The sequence below is a fragment of the Hydra vulgaris genome, chromosome 03, assembly GCF_038396675.1.
Source record: "Hydra vulgaris chromosome 03, alternate assembly HydraT2T_AEP".
Lineage (NCBI taxonomy): Eukaryota > Metazoa > Cnidaria > Hydrozoa > Anthoathecata > Hydridae > Hydra > Hydra vulgaris.
In genome coordinates this window covers 34,452,401-34,465,000 of record NC_088922.1, presented here as the reverse complement: position 1 = coordinate 34,465,000, position 12,600 = coordinate 34,452,401, and the positions used below count along the sequence as shown (strand labels likewise).

At 27.8% G+C, this 12,600-nt stretch overlaps 1 protein-coding gene across 1 annotated transcript in view; it reads left to right on the top strand.

Moving 5' to 3' along the window:
- Positions 1–6,736, top strand: part of LOC105843117 (cysteine and histidine-rich domain-containing protein 1) — a 30,059-nt gene extending 23,323 nt beyond the window's left edge. The window contains exons 11-13 of the mRNA XM_065792996.1: positions 1,255–1,351; positions 6,043–6,108; positions 6,483–6,736. Coding sequence (XP_065649068.1) covers positions 1,255–1,351; positions 6,043–6,108; positions 6,483–6,593 — 274 coding nt within the window. The 3' untranslated portion in view covers positions 6,594–6,736. The remainder of the gene's footprint in view (positions 1–1,254; positions 1,352–6,042; positions 6,109–6,482) is intronic.
- The last annotated feature ends 5,864 nt before the right edge of the window (positions 6,737–12,600 follow it).

Here is a 12,600-nt window from a genome sequence, read left to right as displayed (position 1 = left end):
AAACATGTTTGAATATTTTTAAATATGTTTAAATATTTTGCGATCAAAATAATCTCTTTCTTCTTCATATAATTTGTCTCCAAAATATTAAGTTTTTGATTTAAGAAACTGCTGCCTTTGATGTTAATTATATTTCAGTAAAAGATCTTTTTATTATTTGGAGTTTCATGGTGTATGGTGATATAAAAAGAAAACTTTTTAAATTCTTTTCATTGTGATCATCTTAGCATTCACATTCTATTCAATTAAATTTTTAGTAAATGAGGATTTAACTTTTGTGAGTTAATTTCCCTTTTCTATTAGTGTTTTGTTTCTGTTTCTCCCTTCTCGTTTTCTCACTTTTTCATTAAATTTTTTGTTTAATCCACCCATAGAAAATGTTATATTATTTTTCATATTTTCAAGAAAAAAAATTTTCATTTTCATTATTTCATTTTTTTTTTCATTACTGTTATTGTCACCAGCCCATGTTTTATCTAGTTTTGCATTAAATGTGTTTAAAATAGTTTTGTATTAAACGTGTTTCTTTTTTATATTTCAGTAGCTGTTTGTGTACTTATATCTTTTTTTCAAATTAATCCACGAGTTGTGCACTTCGATTATCATAAAATGTCAGTTGCTGTTTTTACTGAATAGTCCTCATTTGCCCATAATTTGAGCACTTCAGCACTTGCTATGATAGATGATTGACAAATTAAAAAATATTTAAGTATGTGAAAACAATTGGTAGGTCCTTCTGCAAGTTGGCAACTTAAATGATTGAGGAATAGGCTTTCAGTGGATGATTTGGTAGAAGACATCTAAAATTTATTTAAACAACAGTTAAAATATATAATTATTAATTAAAATGAATAATTGTATAAATATAATTATTTTTTAAATAATTAACAATATAAATATAGGCTACTATAATTATAAAACAAACAGATATGCATCATTGAAATACAAGTTGTCTGTACATGTTGAAGCAGTTTTAAAAAAATTACATTTTTTGTGTTTACATTTATGACTATATTGATGTTTTCAATGTTAATTGACTATGTTAAACTCTTAAGTTATGTAACCTTTATTAATTAGTTTTTTCAATTAAATATTAATTGTTTTTACATAAAGTGTACTTGATCATTAAAAGTTGATTTTTAGCACAAACGATAAATTTAGACATCGAACTATAGGAATATATATATATATATATATATATATATATATATATATATATATATATACAACACATACATACCTACATATATTTAGATTTGATTGGCATCAAACAAGTTCTTATGTTATTTTATCAATTTATGCAAAAGTTTCAGATCCAGAAAAATCCACTGTAGAAGCTAATCCTACTGGGGTAAAAATATGTTTAATTTTTTTTTTAATATTGAAATCATTTACTATAAATTTAATTCTTAAAAACAAACTTTAATGTTTTATGGTATAGGTTTGTATTTAGAAAAGTTATTTCAAAGCAAGCTTTATCAATTTATGCTGCCTGTGTCACTACAAAAGTTACTTTAAATATAGTTATTAATGCATTGTGTTAGAAGTATATTTATATAAGTTTCCTTATAAAGGAGGAACATATCAAATTCAATTTATGTAAGGAATAAAGAAAATGATAAAATCTTTATGTTCTTAACTTTAAGAGCTGGTGAATAATAATCAACAAAAAATTCCCAATCTATAAGACAAAGAAGAACTGTATGAGGTTTATTAGGAAACTAAAATAAAAAAGTTTTATAACCTGTGCATTTACAAACTTTGAGAAATTTGTTTTTTCTGTTATTTCAAATAAATAAATTACAAAGTTATTACTTTTTTAATTTAGTATATTATGATATTCTGTAGCTTTTTTTCATTCTTAAAATCTTATACAATTTTTAAGTGAAAACTTAAAAGTGAAAAAAAAAACTAACAACATTATATATAATATCAACAAATCATTACACACATATCAAATATAATTCAGAAATTTTTAAATAAAATTTTAAAAGTTTTGAATGGTACCATTCTTAACAATGCTACATATTCAGTGTAACCATATACTTACGGTTTATTCATTGAGTGTGGGGTATAATTTGCAAGCCATAAACTCCTGCAGAAATGTTTATATAATGTGATTACTCTGTCTCTGAGCTAACTTTAGATTGAAAAAGGTTGTACAGAAAAACTGTTTATATATGTTGTTAGCTTTATGTATGGGGAGTCCAAAAATATGTACAAATTAGTTTAGTATTCTGTCCTAATAAAATAAAGGGTTTCAAAAAAAACAAAAACCCATTATTAGGGTATATATGCATAGATTTTGTCATTAATAATAATTATAGAAATAATAATAATAATAGTTGTGCGTATATATATATATATATATATGCATATATATATGTATTTATATAAATATATATATATACATACAGTTTTGGAGACAGAAGTGGAGACAAAAAAGTAACGGGATGGTATTCGGTAAATTAAAAATACCATCCAGCCTTCTCATTGTTACATATAAAAAGAGATTAATAAAAAGGTGGCGCGACGGTTTATACTTTATAAAAAGGTGACAGGATGGCATTCCGCCTCACTTCGAGCACTGTATATATGTATATATATATATATATATATATATATATGTATGTATGTATATATATATGTATATATGTATATGTGTATATATATATATATATATATTATATATATATATATATATATATATATATATATATATGTATGTATGTATATATATATGTATGTATATATATATATGTATATATGTATATATGTGTATATATATATATATATATATATATATATATATATATATATATATATATATATATATATATATATATATATATACTATACTATACTCAATCCATATGTAAGGACACAATTTCCTAATATCATTTTTGCGCTCATAATGTAAAAATGTACACTTTGAATTTTCAGAAAAGAAGAAAAAAACTAAGAATAATGAAAGAAAAGATTGCTGCCCCATGCCAAACCCTCAGTCCCTGTAGCAGCACTCTTTTTGCAGCAATAGGCTATGAGGTAGTTGATGTATGTACTGAAGCCCCCACAACTTCCTATTTTTTTATGATGTCATCTGTATGCGTCTAATGCTTCATTTATATATATATATATATATATATGTGTGTGTATATATATATATATATATATATATATATATATATATATATATATATATATATATATTTATATTTATATATTTCAGGTCAGGTCAGGTTATCTTGCTACTAGTAACATATAAGCCAGTAAAATTTGTTTTCTGTCCTGTTGCCAACTCTGACTTAACACGCTCCTTGCTTTGGGGCCTTTGTTTGAGTAAAAGCTAGAGATGCTGTCTCAATAAAAATATTTATCTTGGGCAGACATTAAATGCATCCACATACTGTCTTGTAGAAGGCCTCCTAGGCAACGACTAAAGGGGTAAACAGATTCTATCTATTGATCAGCTTCCTGCCCCTTCCATAAGGCTGGCTTGTATGCATTTATAATACATTGTTTCCAGTTTAGAATGTTGAATACTGGATCATCTTGACTCATTGCATGCTTTTGGCTTGTGTCTCTATTTTTTATGACTAGGTAACTCATTCTATTACCTCCTAATAAAGGTATAACTATAAAACTCAGTTCTATTGTTCTGAGGCCAGTCGGTAGTCTAGTTTTCCGAACTCTGTAGTAGCTCTCAGAGTAGCTAATTTCATCAACAACTGTAAAATATTAGGGTATTACCAGTGCCATGTTGTGAATGGATAGTGACCCTGTTTGTACTTTTGTGTGCATTGTCTGGCTACATCTGGAGCCTTTTTGTTATGGCTGAAGGTTTATTAATATTAATGAGGCAATTGTTTAGACTATTAAATAGTGTACTGAGTATTATCTGTGCCTTGAGTCAAATTCTTTATCAAATTTTAAAAAATGACTAAAGAATCAAAAACTATAAACCACAAAAAACCATCATCATCACTAAGTTCTAAAATTCACTAATATTCATGGTCTTAGTAGTAATTTTTCTTCTGTTGAGTTTTATCTCTTGCAGAGTTCACCAGACCTACTTTGCTCTTTGTGAAACTAATTTGAGTTCAGCTGTCTCATCTTGTGATCTTAGTGTTGATGGTTACCTTCCTTTAATTTGTAAAGACTCACATATTAGGCCTGGGCATTTACATTAGTAAGAATTTACCCATTTGTCAGGAAACTAGGTTTGAATCCATAGACTATTCTTTCTATGTGCTTTCATTTAGAACCACTTCACTCTATTACTTTTTTCTCGATATTGCTCTTCTTCATCTCAAAACTGCACTCTTTTAGATGTTATTTCTGATTGAATTGACCAAGCCCTCTCTCTTTATCCATCAGCTCATATTGTTGTTGTTGGCGGCTTTAATGCTCATCACACTAAATGGCTTGGTTTTAGTGTCAGTGACTATGCAGATTTTAAGGCCCACAACTTTTGCCTTTCTCAATCTTTAACACAAATAGTCTACTTTCCAACTCGCTTCCCAGACATTCTAAATTATCTACCTTCTCTTCTCTGCTTATGTCTTGTTAATGATCCTAGTCAGTGCTCAGTTTCTCCACATGTACCCTTCGGTGCTTCTGATCACAGTTTGATTTTTCTAAAACTATTATCTTATTCATCTTGATCAGAATCCTATCATTGTTCCTTTTACAACTTCCTTAAACATGACTTGGACTCTTTTGGTGATTTTCATCATACAATACTATCATAAGCAACATTTTTGATTCTTTATTTAACAAACACTTAATCTCTCTTCTTGAATCTAGTAACTTACTTTCTGATCACCAATATAGATTTCAATCTTTCTCGTTCTACTGCTGATTTATTAATGGTAATAACTGATAGGTTTTATTGTGCATTAAATAGATGTGGAGAGGTTAGGGCTTCACTTTTGATATTTCTAAAGCTTTTGATAAAGTTTGGCATACTGGTCTTCTCCATAAGCTCTCTTACTAGGGTGTATCAGGTAACATCTTTAAGATTATTAAATCCTTCCTTAGCAATTGTTGTGTAAATGTTTTCCTTGATGGACAGCACTCTTTTTTATACCCTGTAACTTCAGGGGTATAATATTTGTAGAAAAGAGAAAGAGAAGCAACATTACAACAATGTGATAATGGTTGGAGGTTGGCTGCAAGTGCAGGTGCAACTATGTTTGCAAAGTATTTTTGCACCTTGTCTAAAAGAGAAAGCGCATCATTGAAAGATCCGTTCCAGATATGGCAACAGTATTCCATACAAGGACAGATTTGAGATTTATAGAGATAAAGAATAGAATCTGGAGTAGAAAATTTTCAAGCACAATAAAGAGATGCAACCTTAACAGATGCTAGTTTTGCAATTTGATCAGAAGTAAGAGTTAATCCTAGGAGATGAAAGGTGGATGACTCATCAAGTACATTATCATTCATAAATTAAGAAGATCTAAATTATTGTAATAACAATTGGCTGAAAAAAATTCAGTTTTATCTGAGTTAAAGTGACCGGATAACCTGACCTGACTATGATGTTATAGATTTAATAGATCTTATATTAAATAACTCCCTGTGACATAAATCTTGCATGGTGTGAAGTCATTGGAAATCTTAAATTATTTTACATAAATCTTTTTGTAATGTGACTTTTGGCCATGAAAAGTATTGATGTATCTAATTTTTTACACATGCATTTTTTTCTGATTATTGTTTTTCAGTTAGAGCGCAGTGTCATACTTAAACCTTAAATTAGTCATGTGAATAACAACTAGTTTAAGTTTGATGGTTCATCATTAGATCTTAGTGTGGAACTATCAAGAAAAACTAATTTTATTTTTTCTATAAAAAAAAGAAGAGATATTTAAGAGCAGTAAAATGAGACTTTGATTTGATACTAAAAATAACGTAAAATATTATGACTGGTACCTTTTTGTTAACAAAGTAAAGTATATAAATTTTTTAATAACATTCAATTGTTTTTAACTGTTATGGTTTTTACTTCTTAAACTTATAAATTTTATTATTTAGGTTTCTATTTCAATTGCATTTAATGGAGGCACAAACACTTTTTCTCTAGATCTAAAGTTAAACGGGGTAATTGATTTTACATATATATATATATATATATATATATATATATATATATATATATATATATATATATATATATATATATATATATTATATATATATATATATATATATATATATATATATATATATATTTATATTTATATATATATTTATATATATTTATATATATATATATATATATATATATATATATATATATATATATATATATATATATATACACACACACACATACATACATGCTTATTGTCGATTGTGAATACAGCAAAAATAATATTGCTTTTTATATTCATTTTTTGTTCTTTTGACATTATGTGATCAGTTTATTTTTATTTTTAAAAAAATGTTATTATATTTTTCAATTTTGTTTTCAGGTGATTGATCCAGAAAAAAGTTCTGTAGAATACCTTGGTACAAAGGTTGAGCTTAAGTTGAAGAAAGCTGATGCTGTCAGCTGGCCGAAGTTTGAATTAACTTCGAACTGAAAATCATTGTGACCTAGATATGATGATTGGGTGATCTAAATATTTTGTGTGGGTGATCTACAAATGAGAACTAAGTGATTTGTCGTTTTGATATTTCCATTCAATTTTATCAGTTTTAAGAAATAAAATAAGAGTGAAACCTATGCTAGTAGTTATATTTTAAATTTGCGTTTTATTGCACCGTCATTCCATGTGGAGTGCAAAGCAAAGTCTGTACATTTTTATAAAAATGACTTTATCACTAGTGCTTGCATTTAAAAGTAAAAAAGTTACATATAAAAATCATAAAACATTACAACTAAAATAATATGGTACAAAAAATTAATTTTCAAACATCAAATAAGTTTATTACAAAGTAACGACTAGCCTTGTATTTTTGATTCTTTATGGGGGATAAAACTCATTCAAACGAGTCTTCGTAAGAAATAGGTGTTTGCATCATGTGCATTACCTAAAGTATCAGTAATAAGCAAAAAATGACTAAAATAGGGATTTTTTAACTGGTGGCAACCAGGGCCGTCCTGAAGAGGTCTGTCATGGGGAACGGGGGTGTCGTGTGTGTTTTTTGCCAACTGGAGACCAGAAAAAAAAGGTCCTCGATATTTGACAGTTGCCAACTATACTTCAAAACTTGCAAACTCAAATGCTTATATAAAACTTTGAAGGGTGGAACACCCCTATACCACCCGTTTGGGACGGTCTTGTTGACAACTTTTTGTTGATCTTTACTGGTATTTTATGTTTTTTTAGTTAATTTCTAAAATTTTAGTTTTCAAAATTAATTTCAAAAATAAGTTGTTGTTTTTTTTTTTTTAAAACATCTTCGCTTCCAACAAGGCTGCAAGCAGCCACTAATTAAAGTTGGAAGTTACTGAAAGAGAAAAGATGAAGATTGTAGAGCAAGATAACGATTGACAGACGACTTAAAGGATTGCAAATTATATGAATCAGGAAAGCAAGATGAAGGAAGCGAATTCCAAAGAGCAGATGTTCGAGGAAAAAAACTAGACAAATAAGCGTTTTTGGAGCACTTAGGAACAGTCACAGAAAAAGGATGAGACTTAATTGAATGACGAGTAACACGAGAATAAATTTTAGTAGATGGCACAAGAGACGCTAGCTCTTTAGAGCAGTGCCCATTATAGTATTTGTAGAAAAGAGAAAGAGAAGCAACATTACGACGATGTGATAATGGTTGGAGGTTGGCTGCAAGAGCAGGTATTGAACGAAAAGTTGAAAGTTACAAATAAAATGCATTTATGCAAAAATATTTTTAAAACTTGCAAAAAATTTTTGTTTGTTTTTAAGCCAGGATTTTAGGATTGCTTGTTTTGGATTCCTATTGGTATATATAATCAACATTCAAAAAAGTTTTTAAAGGTAATTTCATTGAAATTAGAGCCTTATATTTGAAAACTGCGAGCCTAATTATATTAGTGATCCTGACGGCTGAAAATTTGGTTCCCTTAAACTGAGAAGTCTTTTTTTTTTTTTTTTTTTTCAGTTTATCTAAAAAAAATTAATGGCACTTAAATACTATAAATTAAAAACAGAAATAATTTTATAAACATTTAAATATAATTGTTTATAAGGATGACCTTATTTTATCAATATACTTTGAAGTAACATTACAAAAATTAACATAACAATTATAAGCGTTATATATGTCTTAATGATTGCAAAATAAACTTTCCTTATAAAAATATAAAAATCAATAAAACATAGTCAAACGACTATAATAGCTGCGCGGAAGACGGCAATGTCATTATAACTAGTGATTGCATTTTTTTTTATCGAGTATATAGTTTGCTTAAAGATCTAATAAAAAATAATAACTATTCTGTATATTATATATTGTATATTGTGTGTATATTATATATTGTATATTGTGTGAACTATAGAATCAAATGAACGGGATGTAATCTTTTCAAAAAATACGCTGTTTATCCTATACTGCCTGCCACCGAAGATAACCTTAAGTGCAAAGAAATAGATTTTGAGATATTTGCCAAAAACTCCTCGCGTTAGTATGACTAGGTTTTAACTGATTTTTTTTTCATACTAAGGAGAATTTAGAAAAGAATCTTTGAAATTTTTTTTAATGTTCAATTAAAATAATTTATATCATTATTTTTTCATTGCTAATGTGTATTTTTTTTTTTTTTTTTTTTGGTTGATGTATAAGAATGAATGAATAAAAAATAGCTTTTATTATTTTATTTAGATATTAAAAAAAAGAAAAAAGATTTATTTGCTATTCTCCTAATATAAAAAAAAATAAGTTAAAACGTTGTCAAACCAACGTGACGAACTGTTTAATAATCGGCCAATGTGCAAATATATTACTATGTTCGTTTTGATTTAAGGTCCAAATATGCTTTATATAAGACTTCTTTCATTTTTTTGCAGGTGCTAAATCTTAAAATAAATCATATTTAAGGTGGTTCACCTATAAAAAAAAGGCACAAAATTCAAAAAAAAATCGTTTTTTCTATGTTGGATGATTTTTGTACAAAATTTATTCAGCTTTCTTATTGTGAAAAAAAAAGTTTAAAATATATTTTAGTTTTTTTGTTATTAAACAAAATCTTGTACTATATATTTTTAAAACGCATAGCAACGCACATAGCAACATACTGGCAACCAAAAAATTATTTATATCATCCTATCCTTAACTCATTTAAATTATATTTTTTGAAATTTATGCTTTATTTGTTATGCAAGTTATGAACACTTTTAGTCATGCTTTCAAGTAACAAAAAAAAAACTGTGGAAAAACTGTGTTTGAAGCAAACCTACGTGCTGTTGTTGTTTTTCGTGAGATAGGAAAAGGTTTCAGTGGAATGAAGAAGTTTACAAAATGCATGAATATGTTTAGTATGACAAACAATTCATTTAATTACTTACAAAAAAAAGTTGCAAAGGAATATAAAAATGTAGCCATTGTATCCATGAAAAATTCAGCTTGTAAGGAAGTAGACTTTAATAATGAACCAATAAGAAGATGTATTAAAATTGATGGTGCTTGGCAAAAAAGAGGATATGTTTCATTAAATGGTTGCGTGTCTGAAATCATTGCAGACAAATGTGTTAATGTAGAAGTACTTTCTAAGTTTTGTCGGGGATGTAAAATGTGGGAGAGTCGTAAAGGTTCTTTGAAATATAAAACTTGGAAACATAGTTGTTTAATCAATCATTTAAAATCTTCTCGTTCTATGGAAAGTGCTGGTGCAATTAACATTTTCAGTCGTTCCATTGAAAATTATAACATCATTTATGATAGATATCTTGGAGATGGTGATTCAAGTTCTTATAAAGAAGTTATTGGTTCTCAACCATACAAGTCTTACAATATAACACCAGAAAAACTTGAATGTGTAGGACATGCTCAAAAGCAAATGGGATCACGATTGCGCAGTATTGTACAGTCATATAAAAGTACGAAGACCCCAATTCATGGTAGAAATAAATTGACTGAGCCTGCTATAAACAGTATGCAAAATTATTATGGTCTTGCCATAAGAAAAAATTTAAGTAATGTCTATGCTGTGAAGAAAGCAGTTTTTGCTATTCTTTTTCACTCAACTGAGTTTCCAGATCAAAACTTTAGACATTCATTTTGCCCACGGTCTGAGAACACATGGTGTAAATGGCAATACGTTAAAATCAAAGGAACTTCTTTCTATGAAAACAAAATATCACTACCAAAGTGGATTCATGATATAATTAAGCCTATATTCTTTGATTTATCTGCTGATACCTTGTTATTAAAATGTCTCCATGGGGAAACTCAAAATGCTAATGAATGTCTTAATTCATTAGTGTGGCAAAAGTGTCCAAAATCAGTTTTTGTTACCAGAGAGGTCTTTGAAATGGCAGTATACTCTGCAGTCTTACATTTTAATGATGGAGGAAATGGTATTAGAGAAGTTTTATCATCATTTGGATGTGATGGTTTTGTAACAGCCGCTAAAACTCAGAAACAAGATATTCTTCGAATAACACGTATGGAACACAAATCTCGTCAACCTGTTAAAGAGCGTAGGAAAACTTTAAGAACAATAAAAAAAGGGTATCTTGATATTGAAAACCAAAAGGAACAACTGGGATATGAAGCTGGGGGTTTTTGATGCGTTTGTTCAACTTGTAATTGTCTAAAACTATAAAACTTGATTTACTTGATTTTTAGTTTTTACAATTTTTCAGAAGTTTAAAACATTGTAATTTTAGTTAAACACCTGCTTTTGACTTGAAATTTTCACAGTTTGTTCATTATAGTTAAGAGATTCATTTATGCCATGGATTTATAATACTGATAATGGGAAATATTATTTTTATGCAATGTAACACGCAATAATGTTGATATTTAGTGCAATCTTTAAAAAAAATAATAATATCATCACACAGGAGCATGTATTTTTAAAAACCATGGCACAAATGAGAGATAAGGTAGTTTAGAACCAGTATGTAAATTTTTGGCACTATTTGATGTAAACATTTTTAGTTGTCCTGTAATGAAATTTTCATTTTTTTACACTAAAGTATACAAAAAAGTATGGATAATCGAGGCAAAGTACTTTCAACTTTTTTTTTTTCAATTCTTCAATATTTATTTTATTATATAAAAAAAAATTATCTTGGTAGAGCTTATTTTTATCAAAAAACTTTGATGACAGGGCAGTGTATAAATGTATTGTACACTTTTTTTCTTTAAAACAAATTCAATCAATAAAATATAAAAAATGTAATGATACAAAATATATCAATAAAAGTTGAAGTAATTGGTCAGTCAAACAAAATGTTTGTAAACTATAAAATATCTTTTCTAGCAATTTTTGAAACAATTTAACGCAAAAATCAATCGTTAAGTCTTTTTTAAGTTTAAGTTAAGTTTTTTAAGTAAAAGTTATTGGCTATTCCAAACAACTATTGTGGTGATAGGTTTACACCAATTCTTTTGTATACTTTGAAATAAGCTACGCGGTGCTCTGTAATAAGGTCGTAAGGATGTTTGGGAGCACCTTAATAACACACAAGCAAATTAACTATTAAATGTTTTATTTTAATAACAAAACCTTATACTATTTAACACTGCGTTTTTCGATTTTGTTGTCGTAAGTTTGCCGTTAATAAATTATGTATTTATGATATACCACACATATATATATATATATATATATATATATATATATATATATATATATATATATATATCAATTACAGAATCTAAATCAAGATGCTGTTTTCTATGTTGACTAGAGAAGCTAAATAGTGCTTGTTAAATCGAACAACAAATTGAAGAATTTTATTAGAGAACTTAGGCTTAAGACTTTTATGGTACATTCGAAGTTAAAAAATAAAAAAATTATTATCAAGAGTACTATGTAGGTGAAACAAAACTCAAGGTTTCAACTCGCATTTGCCAACATCAAAAACATACTTTTGAGGGAAAATGGAAAAATTCGGCCGTAGCGGGGCATTCCAGAAATTGCCATGGTGCCTTTGGCTGGAATAATAACAACACTGTTAAAGTAGAGGAAGACTATTTTAAGAGAAAAGTGAGAGAGTCCTTGGAAATACAGTTTCACCAGTGTTCTCCGGGTGAAGGCGGTTTGAATGAAGACCATGGTGATTACGTCAAATCGTCGTTTTGGAAACCTTATTTTTCTTTTTTAAGACGCAAGAACACATTGCATTGAAGTTTTATTATTATTATTATTTTTTTTTTTAAACGGTTTTTTATATTACTTGAATAACGAGGGTATATATAACCCCTAGAAATATTGTAAATTATTATAAGAAAGAGGATAAGTTTACATACTATACCAGATGTTTCATTTTAATTAAATTTTATAAAGCTTATCTAAGATGTTAACTTTTAAAAAATATCAAGAGTACTGTATGCAGACATTGTGTGATTCAAGATTGATGATTGCTAATCAATAATATTATTGACAAGCTATCATCAATCATAAATCGTGGTGCAGATACAATTAACGCCTTTTAC